Source organism: Coregonus lavaretus (assembly GCF_964263955.1).
Source record: "Coregonus lavaretus genome assembly, chromosome: 9".
Classification (NCBI taxonomy): domain Eukaryota; kingdom Metazoa; phylum Chordata; class Actinopteri; order Salmoniformes; family Salmonidae; genus Coregonus; species Coregonus lavaretus.
In genome coordinates this window covers 57,671,243-57,690,550 of record NC_139996.1, presented here as the reverse complement: position 1 = coordinate 57,690,550, position 19,308 = coordinate 57,671,243, and the positions used below count along the sequence as shown (strand labels likewise).

The 19,308-nt window shown below is 42.0% G+C and overlaps 1 protein-coding gene across 1 annotated transcript in view; it reads right to left on the bottom strand.

Moving 5' to 3' along the window:
• Positions 1-6,583: 6,583 nt before the first annotated feature.
• The window catches only part of b4galnt4a (beta-1,4-N-acetyl-galactosaminyl transferase 4a), a gene marked incomplete at both ends in the record, with an annotated part of 504,007 nt that continues 491,282 nt past the window's right edge, over positions 6,584-19,308 (bottom strand). The window contains 7 exons of the mRNA XM_084168945.1: positions 6,584-6,704; positions 6,977-7,103; positions 7,231-7,384; positions 8,735-8,807; positions 9,023-9,176; positions 13,429-13,802; positions 16,428-16,600. Of these exons, the coding sequence (XP_084025071.1) occupies positions 6,584-6,704; positions 6,977-7,103; positions 7,231-7,384; positions 8,735-8,807; positions 9,023-9,176; positions 13,429-13,802; positions 16,428-16,600 (1,176 nt within the window). The remainder of the gene's footprint in view (positions 6,705-6,976; positions 7,104-7,230; positions 7,385-8,734; positions 8,808-9,022; positions 9,177-13,428; positions 13,803-16,427; positions 16,601-19,308) is intronic.

The following is a 19,308-nucleotide window of genomic DNA, read 5'->3' as shown; positions in this document are numbered from 1 at the left end:
CTCATCTTTTCAGTTCAGGGCAAGTACAGTTGAGCATCAGGGTCGTGTTCACTAGAGCAGACAAAGGAGCATTTCTTATTGGACAAGTCTTGGTAGTCTCTCCCTGTTTCAATCTGTTTTCGTCTGTTTGGTGCCTAATGAACTCGAGCCATTTGAGCATCAGGCCAAGTCACTCTGAGCAAAAGGACAAATGGGGAATCAGATTCAAAACACAATGTGTGAATGATTAGATTATTTTAATAGCATTTCAGCTCTGATGGGGAAGTTGTCAGTAAAACTGACATTCTGAGTAGATTTCTTTCTCTCTGCATTGGTCTTTCTCTATCAAGGGTGAAATACACTATACTGGTCCCAGATTTGTTTGTGCTGTCATTGGCATTAAATGACCAGGAGTTGGCAAACATAAACAGATCTGGGACCAGGCTAGAAATACACTGACATAAAGTGAAATACATTTAGACTTAATTTGAATGTTCCCCAATGTCATTGGATCTCCCAAATAGGAAACAGGACCATTTACCTCTTAGATGTTAAGTCCCCTATATGAGGCACTTTGAGGTGTTCTGGACCGGTTCCAGCTGACATTTTGGTGTACAAAGCACTCTTTGAACATTGGGGGGTCCAGTGCCTTATAATACCAGATAGCCCCGTCTGTCTGCTCTCTGCTACCACTCTGTCAGCCGAGGTGACTTGAAGTGTCAGGTTTCACACCCCATATTTACATAGGGAGTGACGTGTCACATTTTCTTGCCTATTCAGACAAATAATCAGTTTGCTCTCCCTCTGAGCGACGGAGCCCAGCCTGGGAGATGGCATATGAAAGGGGACAGTCTAGAGATTCCAGCAGTTGTGGTTTCATATACAAACGTTTTGGTATGTCTATTTAGGTGGAAATCTACATTTTGCACTATCATTCAAGAGGTTTAAGAATAAGAACATAATCATAATCGTAAAGGTAGTAATAATACTGTAATCATGTTTATGGACAGTTTAAAAGCTGAATGTTAAATTGGTTGTAAAAAGTGGGCACTTGAGGCAGAGGTGAGTGGTAATGATAGGAGTTGCTCATGCTCAAAACATAACTATAGAGATATCAGTGTATAGTTCTATAACCAAATTGGTTTGAATGAATGGGTATGTATCTGGAGTGTACAAACATAAAATAATGATAAATGTTGATATTTATGCATTGTGTTATTACCATGTGTTACAGGAGGGGATCGCAGTTCCGAAGCGACCCACTAGGTGTCCTCCTCCGACAACCTTAGGCATCTCCTCACTCACAGTCTGGACTAATCAGCATCCTATTGGTGTCACCTGTGTCTACCTGTTCACCTGTGCATTTATGCCCTCACTTCCCTGTGTTCCCTTGCTCTGTTTTCTCTGCTAGTCTCTCGATGCCAAACAGTACTAATCAGTGTCTGATCCCTGTTTCATTGTTGTTTTCAGTCGTAGTTAGTATTTTGTATGTTTGCTGTCAGCCTGTTTTTGGAGACCAATTTTCTCCTCCTTTATTTTATTTATTTTAAGTCCGTTATTTTGTATCCTGGTTTTGGGACCACCAGTAAAGATCCTTGTTTCACCATCTCTGCCTACTGTCTATCCTGCACCTCACCTGGGTCACACCTCACACCAACCCTTACACCATGTTTGTGATACGTGGTTAATTTACCTGCTTTAGTTCAATACACTGATTGTAAGTCGCTCTGGATAAGAGCGTCTGCTAATTGACTAAAATGTATGTTTGTTTCAGGCCTAGGATTTGGTGTGAGAGAGGAGGTGAGATTTACTTTGACAGAGCAGATGTTACATAATGTGTTATTTGCATGTTTAATCTGTTAGGTTTGTATGAAGCCTAGGAGCGGGTGGGAGATGGAGGTGAGAGTTGCTGTGATAGTGCAGAAGGCATGGCATGCCCCGTCCTGTATTACATTGAGCTGTTAATGGCTAGGTTGATTAAACACATACAGTAACACACATACAGTCACACACATACAGTCACAAGGATCTCCTGGAGTGCCAGATGGACGAGGTTTACAGTCTTGTGACTTTTTTATTGGGTCAATTGCCCCAGAAAAGCTCATTCAAGCCCAGCTAAAGTATTTTAAATGGATTCAAAAAGTATTTGAACTGTGTGTGTGTGTGTGTGTGTGTGTGTACCTGTTTAACTATACCAGTAGTCCCCACAATACTAGTAAACTAAGACATTTTTTACCAACTGGGGACATTTTGCTAGTCCCCTCAAGGAAAAAGGCTATTTCTAGGGTTTTATGGTTAAGGTTATAATTTGTGTTAGGGTTAGAATTAGGGTTAGGGGTTAAAGATTAGGTTTAGGAGTTAGGGTTAAGGTTAGGTTTTTGGGATAAGGTTAGGGTAAGGGTTAGGTTTAGGGAGGGTTAGGGTTAGGGGTTAAAGAAAACAGGATTTTGAATGGGAAACAATTGTGTGTCCCCACAAGGTTAGTTAAACACGACTGTGTGTGTGTATATGTATACAGTCACACAGATATCCCGTGCGTGTGTGTGTGTGTGCCTTTATTTGATAAATGCAAATGCTTTCACAACCCCCTTTAAAAAGGGACATGGGTAAAACATTTATTTTTGACCAAGTTGTAATCTACTGCATTGTCTTTCCAACTACATTTTATATTCTTTCCCTTCCAAAATAAGTGTGTAGATACAGCGCCCCTCCTTGTTCAAATATGGAACAACATTGTCATTAAGTATATAACCAATACAAGTGGCAGGGCTGCAATTTTGCTGAAATATGAATCCCAGATTGTCGCTTTAAGAGCCACAGCTGTTCTTGTAGGAAGGTTTTGACCGGACTGCGATAGCAACTCCTATCTATTTCTGAACATCCCTGAGAGGTCGAGAGAAACATCCCGACAATGTGGAGTCTTTAGCATAACATTTTATTTGCAAATACAATACATTCTTAAAACTTTTTTCTCTACAAAACAATTTCACAGAAATTACCTTGGAATGTATATTCCTGTTTTTAACTTATATATGTATATATTTTTATGTTTCATTTTTAAATAGTCCTGTGTCAATGCTAAATGATGTACAGTAGACCTTTCTTTATAGGGGGAGAAGAGGGATGGGCAAAGAAGAGAGATTTTAACAATCAAAAGCAAGCTAATGCCCATTTATGGCCATTATGAAGCCTTCCAGTCTATCCCCCTGTCACAATAAGTGCTGGGTAAGTACACAAATTGGCCTCCAGTCATTCTGATGGGAGCAGGTGGCTTCCTGTTACACAACAGCAGCTGTCAGTGTCTCTCCATCACACCTCAAATACCCTTTAGGTCAAAGACCACCCCACCCACCCACAGACCACCCTGGTCCTCACAGTTTCTATAGCTTTACACCCCCCCTCCCCCCTCTCTCTTTCTCTCTCTCTCTCACGATCCCTCTTTCTTTCTCTCCCTCTCTCTCATTCTCTCTGTATCTAGGACCTTGTTTGTTCAGTTTATCAAGCTTTTTGAGTAGGATGTAACATTTATAGAAGGTTCCAGATATAAATGTAATGTACAGAACTGACACGATTCCATCATTCTACCTGACAGGACATAATTTTTGTTCTACAAAATGTATTTCTAGCTGACCCTTCTGTAATGTCACCCCTCTTGAATAAGCCCCTAGTATTCTTTGCAGTTGATGCCCCCCTCTTCACTGCCTAAACTAGACTCCCACAAATCCCAGGATAAAAGGCACACATTGTAAAATGGCCTTGCAATGTCCCAAATCTCACTCAAATAAATTCTGTTTGACTTTATTTAGATCCACGTCTTCAGGGAAGAGTTTCAGAGCTCTGAGTAACTCCCTCTGTCTCTGTGTGTGTTTCTCTGTTAGTATTCCTATGTAGCTAAAGGAATATGAAGCTTCATCCCGAAACCCAGTCATCCTTTGATAAACCAAGTTCAGCTCAGCATCTGTTTAAAACATCACGGGCATTAAAGCATTGCCATAAATGTAAAATAAAATGAAAAAAAAAAACAGTATCAAAGTCTACCACTTATCACTCACAGTCCACTGCTCCCTTCCCAGTGCACTTCTTGGTTCGTTACAGTTATATCTGAGGGGTTTTCAGAGAACTCTGGGGAATGGAGCATACCATCAGCATGATGAACGAGAGATCAGGGGATAAACCATGTGCTGATTCAGTGTCTGAGAAAAATAATAGTACACCCCAACCCAATATTAGTGCATTTACGCAACCCACTCATCAGTATGACCTGAGCCATGATAGGTAGGCATCCATTTTCTGATATACCCCTGTAGGGGATGGTAGATCAACCTGGAATATTTTAATACAATGAATCAAGTAATAAATCAAGTAATTCATTAGTGTTGGCTAGCCTGACCATGAACGCAGCACAATATCATCATCTGTAAATAGTTAGGGGAGAGTGGGGTAAGTTGAGCCATTTTTCACATTCAGCATCACTCCATCAAGGAAAATACAGTATTATTTCTAACAAAGATATCTACATTCATTTCAGGATGTTGTGTAATCCTGGAAATAATCAGAATTCCTGTAAACATTACAGTTATGAAAACATAGCTTGTCCAAAAAAAAAAGGGTCTCTTGGCAAAACTTACCCCAGGTATGGGAAAAGTTGAGCCCCGGGACAGGGTAAGTTAAGCCGCCTACAAATTTCTGTAATGAATGAAATATTACCAATACCTTTTTAAAACCATGTCTATCTTTATTTCCCAAACACAATTCAACACAATCACAATCACTTTTTTGCCTTTAAATCATTTAAATCTTTAAATCAGGCTTAACACCTAACAAACACTTTGTACTTTTTTTTAAACACGTTTAACATAGGCCAGGCCCTGTTGTTACCTCATATCCCAGTGATAATGCCTTGCATTATGCCTGGGAAGAAACTACTTCAATTTGCCATTGGCTAACTTACCCCATGGCCATTGGCTGAACTTACCCCAAAGCAAACATTTGGACTATATTAGCCCACACAGCTACAATGATGCACTTTCATACTAGGTTTAGGACCTCATATTGAAGTGTATATAGACCCCAAATGATTTATAGAACAATCTTAAAATTATCTACCTTGGTTTAAATACAAGCATCATGAAACCTCTAACACAATAAATTAATTTGACTTGGTGAAAACCCGTTTTCTTTTTACCTAACTTGCTTACCACTTTTTCGATGTGGTTTCTTCCTTCATAGACTTCATGAAGTGATGACCTCTTCCTAAATGTTTGGTCAAATTATTAATTTTGTGTATGGTTTCCTAGAAACAAGGTTGGCTCAACTTACCCCTTAGGCTCAACTTACCCCACTCTCCCCTAAAATTCTTCCAACAAAACAGCAGCGAGGCTATGTACAATGTTAGAAAAGATACAAGGAATCCATGTCAATGCCAGAACGAGAGAGAAAGAACGAGAGAGAAACAGAGAAAGAGAAAGCGAAAGAGAAAGAGAGAGAGAGAAGAAAAGAGAGAGAGCGAGAAGAAAAGAGAGAGAGAGAGAGAGATGGTACAGAAAGAGAGGAATTGATAAGAAAAGAGAAAAAGAGAGAGAAAGACAGACCAAAAGAAAGCAAGATAGACTGTGAAATTAAGTACGTTTTTCAAAGCACATTGTTAAATCTGATGCCTTTGCCGAAATCTCACCGTGGATCCCCCATTCCATACTCCATACTGTCCAGTATCTGTGTCCTCTTCCCATAAAACTGTACACACAACAGAGCTTATATTTAATATGCAACAACTTAGGGTTGCAAAATTCTGGGAACTTTCCCAAATTTCCGAGGTTGGAAGATATCCCTGTTAAAAGATATCCGGAATCAGGAGTAAATAAGCAGGAATTTTGGGAAAGTTACCCATACTGCATCATATGCCTCTATAGTACATTTGAAGCACCCCGGTTAGATTTATATGAAGAAGCACATCAGGTAGAACCACTACACACTGTTACTTTCAACACCCAGACATCTCGTTGCAATACTAATATCTGAAATTTGACACCAGAGTGACGGAACGCGTTTCCGGAACGACTATTGTTGGCACGTACCTGAACACAAACAAACAAACATTCTGTCATCAACACAAAGTCCTTCTAATGTTCCTCAGACGTCTCCTCACGTGGATGTTTTTGTAGAAAATCTTAGGTTGTCTTTACAAATGCCTCGCTAGAAAAAAAGGCGCTTCCTCTGAACAAAACAAACAAAATACAAATAAACAGTCTGTCAGGTAACATTGCACCAAAAAAGAAAAAGAAGACATCGTCTCTACATTGAGTTCTGTTAGTGAGGTGAAAGGTCAAGTCTAGCCGGGTAGACGTCAACACCAACATACAAACAGATTCCCTCCATTTTCCCCCTTCAATGTCCTCCATTGACGGAAAAAACATACTCAGGGAAAAGAGGGTTCCTCAGATGGGTCCTCGGAGGAGCAAGGACGGGCATCCCTGAAAAGTGCCTATCTAAAAAAGGCAAAGTCAGGCAGTAAGTGAGCTCATTCAGGGTCTCTCCTCACACACAGTGGAGCTGCAGGTATAGGCCATGTGTTTTGGGTCGTCCAGGCCCATGGGGGTGGCGTTAGCTATCCCCCTCCCTTGGGGGTTTTCTTGTTCTGAGCGTTCCACATGCCCCTTTTGGAGTGGTAGTAGTGGAAGAAGTTCCTCAGTCTCAGTCTCTCCACCTCCAGACCGTTCTGTAGTACCCTGGAAGAAGGGAAGAGAGGAACAATCAGGTTAGGAGCCAGTGATTGCCCCCACCAAAAAATCACTCCTTTTCTCGTCGCCTCCAATGATTAGAAATTACTTAACAGATGAAAACAATGTGGTGGAAGCTCATCATTAGCCGCTTTCAAATCAGTGCAATGAAGAAGAGAAGGTATAATTTTAAGACAATTGAGAAAGAGCCCGGATAGAGGGGAAAGAGGGTTAGGAAGCAGAGAGTGTTGTGTTTGCAATGGTGAGGGTTGCCAGGTTACCTGTCCAGTAGTTCCCAGTCCTCTCCTCCCCAGCGGTCTTTAAACTCCTCCGTGTTCATCCCTCCGATCTTATCAAAGTCCGACTTATAAATTCCAAACAGGCCAAAGCCATTCACCTCCCAGTAGCCTGCAGAGGGAAAGGCAGTCTGACTTAGTAAATCCCAAACATGGTGTGTGTGTATGTGTGTGTGCATGCTGCGTGCGAGATGTGTGTGCGTGTGTGTGTGTGTGTGTGTGTATCATGTGTGTATTACCGTCAGGCTCTAGTGGGGAGCTGCCACAGCCCAGTCTCATGACAATAGGGGCGAAGGCCAGACGTCCCTCTACACAGTGCTTCCTGATGCTCTCCAGGATGTTGAGGGGGAAGTGGATGTGAAGGTCACACAAGAACGCTATACTGTGGTTGTCCTGTAAAACACACATACACACAAATACGGTGTAATCAAAACTAAAGTACACACAATCATGGTTACAGACCCCCAACATACTCAGTCCCACAAACTCAAACGCCACCCAAAAACAGCCAATCGAAATGTTCTACTCTTCTGTGTGTGTGTTGTGTGTGTGTGTGTGTTTATGTGTGTGTGTGTGTCTGAAGCATGCACTCGTGTGTCTGTATGTGTGTGAAGGGGTTTGATATAAAACACCCACAGTCATTCAACTGTGAGTGACACCCCAGTCTTCCCCATGTGACAGGTCTGACACTCAAATGACAGATAACTGTTTACCCAAATCTCTGTTGCATTGAGAGAGAGAGAGAGAGAGAGAGAGAGAGAGAGAGAGAGAGAGAGAGAGAGAGAGAGAGAGAGAGAAGTGAGTGAGTGAGTGAGAGAGAGAGAGAAAGTCTATGTGACAGTCATGACACTCCAATGATAAATAACGGTCTGCCCAAATCCCTGTCGCACAGAGAGAGAGAGCGAGACAGATAGAAAGAACAAGAGAGACAGAGTTGAGAGAAAGAGAGAGAACGGAGAGAGAGATAGAGGGGAGGGTAGTAGTAGGAGAGGGAAAGAAAAATAGAGAAAGTCAACGTGACAGCTTTGACACTCCAATGACAGATAACTGTCTGCGCAAATCCCTGTCACACACACACAAAAAGAGAACACCATTGAATAAAACATTGAATACATATCTGTCTGCCTGTCTGTCTGTCTATCAATCTGTCAGGCTATGGGGTCACAGAGAACTGGACAGTTTGAATAATAATAATATGCCATTTAGCAGACGCTTTTATCCAAAGCGACTTACAGTCATGCGTACATACATTTTTGTGTATGGGTGGTCCCGGGGATTGAACCCACTACCTTGGCGTTACAAGCGCTGTGCTCTACCAGCTGAGCTACAGAGTCTGTGACTCTCTTGGGAGCATCTGAGACCGCTTGACCTCTTGCCAGTCTTCACAGTCAGAAACGAACCAATACTGCACCTCACGATTTCATGGCATATACCGTGACTATCTCACTGTATTAAAAAATACCTCCTCACTGAGGTTGAGTTACAGTTACAAGAGTTCCAACATCAATTGTGCTGCAGCTTTTTATATTACTCAACCTGTCTATGTGAAATGCTATGGTTAGTATGCTCATGGCATGTGCCATTGTGATAGTAAAATGTCGTCTAGAAGCTTCAGCCTGCTCTCTACTGAGTGTGAATGTGTGTCACCTCAATCAGTGAATTTGCAAATGTATTGGCTGTTTATGAATTCAAATAGAGAGATACCTTCTCTCTTTCCCTTCCTGTAGGTCTGCTATCTCTCACCTCGATAGTGTCCACTCCGATCTGTAGTCCTGCTGAGCGCTCAAAGTTCCCTTCTCTTCTCAAGTACTCATACCTAACAAAACACACAGACAATCACATCAGTTAACTCCAGGGTTTGGTCCAATTACATATCCATTATGTGTTTGTGTCAGTTGGAATTGCTCCATAGGACTGTTTTTAAATACCTGAATCCATTCAATTCCTGTAGTAATTAAAATGCACTCCTATGGAGCTTTGGATTAAGTCTGAGAAACACACACACCCACACACACACACACACACACGCACCTAGGCACAGTGCTCTCTCGGAGGGCCTGCTCCACGTCCATGTCGGTGCTCTCGAAGTCGACAATGATGATGCTGAAGTTGTCGTCCTTAGTCTGCCGGTGCAGCTCCTCCATGTCTGTGATGAACTGCTGCACCCAGCGAGCCTGGTTCTTCACTAGAGACACACAGAGAGAGTGGTAAGTGCTTTAACTTTCCATGCCAATATTGAAATGAATTGAGAGAGGGAAAAATTGTGTTTCAACACAACACTAGCTAAATCAGATATAGCAATCTTCAATTCCCAAGCTTTCCTTTCAGATCTACAAGAGTGTCTGTGCTGCATTTTCCAAACCTCTCCTCAGGGACCCCCAGCCGTTTCATGTAGTTGATCTATTCCAGAGCTAGCACACTTTCCAGGGCTACAAAAAAAATTGTGAAACGTGTGGGAGTCCTTGAGAAATGGTTTGAGAAACACTACTGTTGGAGAAGGGACTAGTGACCTAACGATAGGTCCACCCCTCCAGTACTGGGGCCTCATTTATAACCGTTGAATACATTGAATACACAGTCCCCTGTAGCTCAGTTGGTAGAGCATGGCACTTGCAACGCCAGGCTTGTGGGTTCATTTCCCACGGGGGGCCAGTATGAAAATGTATGCACTCACTAACTGTAAGTCGCTCTGGATAAGAGCGTCCGCTAAATGACTAAAATGTAAATTTCACACAAAATGTCTGCGTGCTCCATTTCTGAAAAGTCTGCACACGTACAAAAATATTGAGATTTATAAACTTGCCACACGCCATACATACGCATGTTTCCTGTTATAACTCAGACCTGTCGAAGAACAAGCACTAAAACACCGCCTGGAAAACACCTCCGTTCACCTTTTATGGTAACAACTACACCCTTTATTTGCTGTATAATTTGGAACAATTGGCATTAGGCCAAGGCATGCAAAAGACAAATTGTTGTTCAATATGTCGTTTATCAATAGATTATTGGGTTTAAATGTCCTGCCTTGGTATAGGCTCTGAGATTAAAAAGGAAATGATTACGCGCTCTTATCGCACAGCAATACTGTAGCCTACACATACTGTCAAATATTTTACATGGAGTGCATTCGGAAAGCATTCAGACCCCTTGACTTTTTTCACATTTTGTTATGTTACAGACTTATTCTAAAATTGATTAAATAAATGTTTGTCCCCATCAATCTACACACAATACCCCATAATGACAAAGCAAAAACAGATTTTTAGAAAACAGAAATACCTTATTTACATAAGTATTCAGACCATTTGCTATGAGACTCGAAATTGAGCTCAGGTGCATCCTGTTTCCATTGATCATCCTTGAAATGTTGCTACAACTTGATTGGAGTCCACCTGTGGTAAATTCAATTGATTGGACATGATTTGGAAAGGCACACACCTGTCTATATAAAGTCCCACAGTTGACAGTGCATGTCAGAGCAAAAACCAACTCTGAGACAGGATTGTGTCGAGGCACAGATCTGGGGAAGGGTACCAAAAAAATGTCTACAGCATTGAAGGTCCCCAAGAACACAGTGGCCTCCATCATTCTTTTTATTTTTATTTTTCGAGAGGGTAGATCAGCTTTAATATTGCAGATAGATTGTAACTTCCATCAATGTAATTGTCTGCATCACTTCCAATCCCCCATATGTTTTTTTTCTCTCGCATATATATATATATATATATATATATATATATATATATATATATATATATATATATATATATATACACACACATTCATACATATCCTTTAAAAATATATATATTTCCCTTTATTACTTTCCAACCCCACCATCCCTTCCCTAATTGGAGTAAACTAGTGAACAACAATGCTTAGGCCTCTACTTCATGCTTATACATACTATATACATTTTATGGACACAGTCAATAATTATATTTTGTTTGTTTTTACTCCTGAACTTCCTCCGATCATTTTCATGATGTCCATCTGATATGCTTCTATATGCCATATCTTTCTAACTGTGCTCTTTCACAAAAGCTCACAATATATAACCTATATACTTATTATGGACACAGCATGTCTTACACTAGTTATCTTGTTCTTATTAGTTGTTGTTATTAGTCCCATCCTTCAGCTCCATTCAACACCTCCCATCTATCTCTTTACACCATCCATATTGGATTTCTATTTGCCATATATATTTTTCAACTGTACTGTGATGTTTTACAAAAGTTCTGAACCTTTCTATTCTCATTGTTTCTACAGTTTGTGAATTGAAAATAAACATATTTGCTAAAAGTATTATTATATTATTGATCGATTGACTATGACTTTTCAGATCACCCAGTAGTGCTATCAAGAACACAGTGGCCTCCATCATTCTTCAATGGATGAAGTTTGGAACCACCAAGACTCTTCCTAGAGCTGGCCGCCCGGCCAAACTGAGCAATAGGGGGAGAAGGGCCTTGGTCAGGGAGGTGACCAAGATCCCGATTGTCACTCTGAAGGAGCTCCAGAGTCCTTCTGTGGAGATGGGAGAATCTTCCAGATGGACAACAATCTCTTCAGCACTCCACCAAATCAGGCCTTTATGGTAGAGTGGCCAGACAGAAGCCACTCCTCAGTAAAAGGCACATGACAGCCCGCTTGGAGTTTGCCAAAAGGCACCTAAAAGACTCTCAGACCATGAGAAACAAGATTCTCTGGTCTGAAGAAACCAAGATTGAACTCTTTGGCCTGAATGCCAAGCATCACATCTGGAGGAAACCTGGCACCATCCCTAAGGGGAAGCATGGTGGTGGCAGCATTATGCTGTGGGGATGTTTTTCAGCGGCAGGGACAGGGAGACTAGTCAGGATTGAGGGAAAGATGAACGGAGAAAAGTACAGAGAGATTCTTGATGAAAACCTGCTCCAGAGCGCTCAGGACCTCTGACTGGGGAGAAGGTTCACCTTCCAACAGGACAATGACCCTAAGCACACAGCCAATACAACGCAGGAGTGGCTTCCGGACAAGTCTCAATGTCCTTGAGTGGCCCAGCCAGAGCCCAGATTTGAACCCAATCGAACATCTCTGGAGAGACCTGAAAATATCTGTGCAGCGACGATCCACATCCAACCTGACAGAGCTTGAGAGGATCTGAAGAGAAGAATGGGAGAAACTCCCCAAATACAGGTGTGCCAAGCTTGTAGCGTCATACCCAAGAAGACTCGAGGCTGTAATCGCTGCCAAAGGTGCTTCAACAAAGTACTGAGTAAAGGGTCTGAATACTTATGCAAATGTGAAATTTCCGTTTTTTATTTGTAATAATTTTTGCAAAAATTTCTAATAACCTGTTTTTGCTTCGTCATTATGGGGTATTGTGTGTAGATAGAAAAAAAACTATGTAATCCATTTTAGAATAATCCTGTAACATAACAAAATGTGGAAAGTCAAGGGGTCTGAATACTTTCCGAATGCACTGTAAGCTACTGGTCTATTTACTGTGTTGGCAGAATGTTATAATCTTTAGCAGTAATTTATGCTGTATCTGGAAAAGGACTGCGTCAGTTTCCTAACAACATTGTCGTGGACCTGTCAGCAAAACGTTAGAATTCAAAAATGTTTTATACCGACTTTTTCCCCCAACCTAAATATGATGGACTGTCCACAAATTCTGAAACATTGTAGGGCAGACTACTCAAAAAAATGCAGTAGTTACAGTTATTTCTTGTGTGTTTTTGTTCTACTTGACTTTTTTATTTATTTTCTATAGTACTACTGATATTCATTACTGCATTGTTGGGAAAGGCATTTCACTGTAGGCTACTTGTGCACATGACAATAAAAACAATAAAAACATGAATCTTGAAACTTGATACCAAGGCCTACTTCAATGTAAAAGATCAGCTGTTAAATTCGCCTGTATACTGGTATTATAAACCGTGCTGCCTATGATATTGCAAAACTTGAAATACATATAGCCTATCTATTTACTAGGCTACTAGGTCCAATTAAACAAGAGATGTGCATGGTAATTTGTTGTATGGCCCCTTAGGAATATGAACCCATCACGGCAAGAAAAGGTGAGGAATATATTCTGCAATGGTTATGAAAATAAAATAGGAAAAATATCATAAGATTATTATATGTAACTATTTCAGATTCTCACTAATGGCAAATGGTTGCATTCTTGTTAATAAGTGTTCCTGTTTTTATTTATTTATGAATAAGCCTTTCATCATATCCCCCATTTGCACAAAATTCTTACTTGCCAGCTTGCAATACAATATTTCAACCACTAGAAGATGCGCGTACACATTGTCTAAAGTTTTACTTCAAGCAAAAAATAAATAAATGCCAACTTTTGCGTGAAAACTGGCGCACACACATTTTGGGGTATATCTTCTACGTACTCACGGTTTCTAAATGAGGCCCCTGGTACCTACCTGGCACCACAAAATGCACCATAACATCCTTCCGCCACTGCAGCATGACCGGCTGGCACAGCAGGGGGTTGGCATAGGCCGTGCCCCACTGGGTGGCCCCGGGTTGGGCAGAGGGGTGCGTGGAGGTTGGGGGTGCGGGGGTGGTGAGGATGAGACCAGGGGGGGACCTAGCAGGGGCCGAGGCGGGGACGAACTCCGTGTTCTCCAGGCTGTCCCCGCCCAGACGGCCACGGTGGAGCAGAAGGTAGATGTATTCCGAGAGGCGCACCACATTCCGGCCGCGCTCCATCAGCTCCAGCTCCACCAAGTAGCGGTTCCCACGGGCCGAGTCTCGCCTCTTCTCCACATTGATGATCCGCAAAAGGGTGTAGATACTGGGGGAGGAATGGGAGGGTGGGTTTAGTAAAACAAACGTACAACTTCAACATATTCACCACATTGCTTCTTTCCCCTACCCAATACACATGCACGCGCAAACACACGCAAACACACACACAGTTCAAATACTTTAGCTGGGCTTGATTGAGCTTTTCTGGGGCAATTGACCCAATAAAAAAGTCACAAGACTGTAAACCTCGTCCATCTGGCACTCCAGGCAGGATAAAGCAAATGCTAAAAGTATTTACAGTTGAAGTCGGAAGTTTACATACACCTTAGCCAAATACATTTAAACTCAGTTTTTCACAATTCCTGACATTTAATCCTAGTAAAAATTCCCTGTCTTAGGTCAGTTAGGATCACCACTTTATTTTAAGAATGTGAAATGTTTCAGCTTTTATTTCTTTCATCACATTCCCAGTGGGTCAGAAGTTTACATACACTCAATTAGTATTTGGTTGCATTGCCTTTAAATTGTTTTGGGTAGCCTTCCACAAGCTTCTCACAATAAGTTGGGTGAATTTTGGCCCATTCCTCCTGACAGAGCTTCTGTAACCGAGTCAGGTTTGTAGGCCTCCTTGCTCGCACATGCTTTTTCAGTTCTTCCCACACATTTTCTATAGGATTGAGGTCAGGGCTTTGTGATGGCCACTCCAATACCTTGACTTTGTTGTCCTTAAGCCATTTTGCCACAACTTTGGAAGTATGCTTGGGGTCATTGTCCATTTGGAAGACCTATTTGCGACCAAGCTTTAACTTCCTGACTGATGTCTTGATATGTTGATTCAATATATCCACATAATTTTCCTTCCTCATGATGCCATCTATTTTGTGAAGTGCACCAGTCCCTCCTGCAGCAAAGCACCCCCACAGCATGATGCTGCCACCCACGTGCATCACGGTTGGGATGGTGTTCTTCGACTTGCAAGCGTCGCCCTTTTCCCTCCAAACATAATGATGGTCATTATGGCCAAACAGTTCTATTTATGTTTCATCAGACCACAGGACATTTCTCCAAAAAGTACGATCTTTGTGCAGTTCCCCATGTGCAGTTGCAAACCATAGTCTGGCTTTTTTATGGCCGTTTTGGAGCAGTGGCTTCTTCCTTGCTGAGCAGCCTTTCAGGTTATGTCGATATAGGACTCGTTTTACTGTGGATATAGATACCTTTGTACCTGTTTCCTCCAGCATCTTCACAAGGTCCTTTGCTCTTGTTCTGGGATTGACTTGCACTTTTCGCACCAAAGTACGTTAATCTCTAGGAGACATTTACATCATTTAGCAGACGCTCTTATCCAGAGCAACTTACAAATTGGTGCATTCAACTTATGATAGCCACTGGGACAACCACCTTTAAAAAAAAAAATAAAAAAAATAATGGGGGGTGGGGGAAAAGAAGGATTACTTTATACTATTCCAGGTATTCCTTAAAGAGATAGGGTTTCAAGTGTCTCCGGAAGGTGGTCAGTGACTCTGCTGTCCTGGCGTCATAGGGGGAGCTTGTTCCACCATTGGGGTGCCAGAGCAGCGAATAGCTTTGACTGGGCTGAGCGGGAACTGTGCTTCCGTAGAGGTAGGGGAGCTAGCAGGCCAGAGGTGGATGAACGTAGTGCCCTCGTTTGGGTGTAGGTTCTGATCAGAGCCTGAAGGTAAGGAGGTGCCATTCCCCTCACAGCTCCGTAGGCAAGCACCATGGTCTTGTAGTAGATGCGAGCCTCAACTGGAAGCCAGTGGAGTGTGCGGAGGAGCGGGGTGATATGAGAGAACTTGGGAAGGTTGAACACCAGACGGGCTGCAGCATTCTGGATAAGTTGAAGGGGTTTAATGGCACAGGCAGGGAGCCCAATCAAAAGCGAGTTGCAGTAATCCAGACGGTAGATTATAAGTGCCTGGATTAGGACCTGTGCCGCTTTCTGTGTAAGGTAGGGTCGTACTCTGCGAATGTTGTAAAGCATTAACCTGCAGGATCGGGTCACCGCTTTGATGTTAGCGGAGACAGAATGCGTCTCCTTCCTGAGCGGTATGACGGCTGCGTGGTCCCATGGTGTTTATACTTGCATACTATTTTTTGTACAGATGAACGTGGTACCTTCAGGCATTTGGAAATTGCTCCCAAGGATGAACCAGACTTGTGGAGGTCTACAATTGTGTTTCTGAGGATTTGGCTGATTTCTTTTGATTTTCCCATGATGTCAAGCAAAGAGGCACTGAGTTTGAAGGTTGGCCTTGAAATACATTCCCAGGTACACCTCCAATTTACTCAAATGATGAAAATTAGCCTATCAGAAGCTTCTAAAGCCATGACATCATTTTCTGGAATTTTCCAAGCTGTTTAAAGGCACAGTCAACTTTGTGTATGTAAACTTCTGACCCACTGGAATTGTGATACAGTGAATTATAAGTGAAATAATCTGTCTTTAAACAATTATTGGAAAAATTACTTGTGTCATGCACAAAGTAGATGTCCTAACCAACTTGCCAAAACTATAGTTTGTTAACAAGAAATTTGTGGAGTGGTTGAAAAACGAGTTTTAAATGACTCCAACCTAAGTGTATGTAAACTTCCGACTTCAACTGTATAACAGTATCTGAACCCAGGTCTGGCACAAACACACACTAACCCTCCGTTGCGCTCGTTGAGCTTCTCCATGTACTGTGCCAGCACATCCACCACCTCGCTCTCGGCCAGCTGCAGGTTCCCAGACACGTTGCAGCGCAGGTCATTCCAGTCGGAGCGCAGCAGCTCAAAGTCCATGGGGTTGACCGAAAATGTCCTCTGCCAGTTGATGCTCTCCTATTTATTCATTATTATGTTTATTTGACAGAGTTTGTACACTTAAAACATACATTTCACATGAGGTTGTATGCATTGTACTAGATATAGGTAAACAGCAAATTGTTTCCAGCTAATTGTCTTTAAACATGAGCTCCAGTCCCTGGGCAGATGAACAATAAAATCATTCACCATTAGAGCCTGAGCGATAGGCTATGGCAGGGCTCTTCAATTCCGGCCATGGAGGATTTCTACCTGGTAGTTAATTGCACTCACCTGGTGTCCCAGGTCTGAATTAGCCCCTGATTAGAAGGAGAGGATGAAAAACAGAGGTGTTTCGGCCCTCCAGGACCGGAATTGAAGAACCCTGGGCTATGGGATTTTTGTGTCTGACTTCGATTTTTTGTAAGGCGAAATACACTGATTCTGATATACTGTGTCTGCCGATAAGTTGTTTTTCAGTGCTAGGATGAAAAATAGACGTGTTCTGCACAAATTGAGTTTCAAATGAAAAACAGCTCTACAAAGATACTTTGAATGCTGATTTCTTACATTTGAAAAATAAACTACTCAGATTAGCATGACTGTTTATTGTAGGGGAGAGTGGGGTAAATTGAGCCAAAGGGTTAGTTGAGTCACCCCTTGTTTCGAGGAAACCATACACAAAATTAATCATGTGACCAAATATTTAGGAAGAGGTCATCCCCGTACCCGGGGTAAGTTGTACCGAGAGACCACTTTTTTGGGACAAGCTACAATGAGGGAAAAAAGTATTTGATCCCCTGCTGATTTTGTACGTTTTCCCACTGACAAAGAAATGATCAGTCTATAATTTTAATGGTAGGTTTATTTGAACAGTGAGAGACAGAATAAAAACAAAAAAAATGTCCAAAATGTTATAAATTGATTTGCATTTTAATGAGGGAAATAATTATTTGTCCCCCTCTCAATCAGAAAGATTTCTGGCTCCCAGGTGTCTTTTATACAGGTAACGAGCTGAGATTAGGAGCACACTCGTAAAGGGAGTGCTCCTAATCTCAGTTTGTTACCTGTATAAAATACACCTGTCCACAGAAGCAATCAATCAATCAGATTCCAAACTCTCCACCATGGCCAACACCAAAGAGCTCTCCAAGGATGTCAGGGACAAGATTGTAGACCTACATAAGGCTGGAATGGGCTACAAGACCATCGCCAAGCAGCTTGGTGAAAAGGTGACAACAGTTGGTGCGATTATTCGCAAATGGAAGAAACACAAAAGAACTGTCAGTCTCCCTCGGCCTGGGGCTCCATGCAAGATCTCACCTTGTGGAGTTGCAATGATCATGAGAACGGTGAGGAATCAGCCCAGAACTACACAGGAGGATCTTGTCAATGATCTCAAGGCAGCTAGGACCATAGTCACCAAGAAAACAATTGGTAACACACTACGCCGTGAAGGACTGAAATCCTGCAGCGGTACCCCTGCTCAAGAAAGCACATATACAGGGCCGTCTGAAGTTTGCCAATGAACATCTGAATGATTCAGAGGAGAACTGGGTGAAAGTGTTGTGGTCAGATGAGACCAAAATTGAGCTCTATGGCATCAACTCAACTCGCAGTGTTTGGAGGAGGAGTAATGCTGCCTATGACCCCAATAACACCATCCCCACCGTCAAACATGGAGGTGGAAACATTATGCTTTGGGGGTGTTTTTTTTTTGGCGAAAACCAAACACTGCATTCCACAGTGAGAACATCATACCAAAGGTCAAGCATGGTGGTGGTGGTGTGATGGTTTGGGGATGCTTTGCTGCCTCAGGACCTGGATGACTTGCCTTAATAGAAGGAACCATGAATTCTTCTCTGTATCAGAGAATTCTACAGGAGAATGTCAGACCATCCGTCTGCGAGCTGAAGCTGAAGCGCAGCTGGTTCATGCAGCAAGACAATGATCCAAAACACACAATCAAGTCTACATGAACATTGCTAAAAAGCAACAAATTTGAAGTTTTGGAATGGCCTAGTCAAAGTCCAGACCTAATCCCAATTGAGATGTTGTGGCAGGACTTGAAACGAGCAGTTCATGCTTGAAAACCCACACGTCACTGAGTTAAAGCAGTTCTGCATGGAAGAGTGGGCCAAAATTCCTCCACAGCGACGTGAGAGACTGATCAACAACTACAGGAAGCATTTGGTTGGCGTCATTGCAGCTAAAGGTGGCACAACCAGTTATTGAGTGTAAGGGGGCAATTACTTTTTCACACAGGGGAATTGGGTTTATGAAATAAATATGTAATTGTTGCGTTATTTGTTCACTTATGTTCCCTTTATCTAATATTAGGTTTTGGTTGAAGATCTGATAACATTCAGTATCACAAATATGCAAAAGTAGAGAAAATTAGAAAGGGGGCAAATACTTTTTCATAGCACTGTAGGTCTCATGGGAAGTAGACTACAACTGCACACTTTTTTTAGGACATTACATTTACTGTTGGATGAATACATGGCTACTAGCAGTAGGTATTGTATTTACAGTTAGAAATCTAGTTCATGTGTTTTGAGTTTCCACTTCCTCAGGTGTTGAACCCCAAATTCATTACCCTATGATATTAGTTAGTGCACATAAAGATGTATGTTTTGAGGAAAGGAGTCCTATTTTGACAGTAAAATATAGCAACTATAGTCTTAATTGTCAACCCAAAATTCATGACAATCCCTGGATTAGGTTGCACAAAATATCTTGAGTAA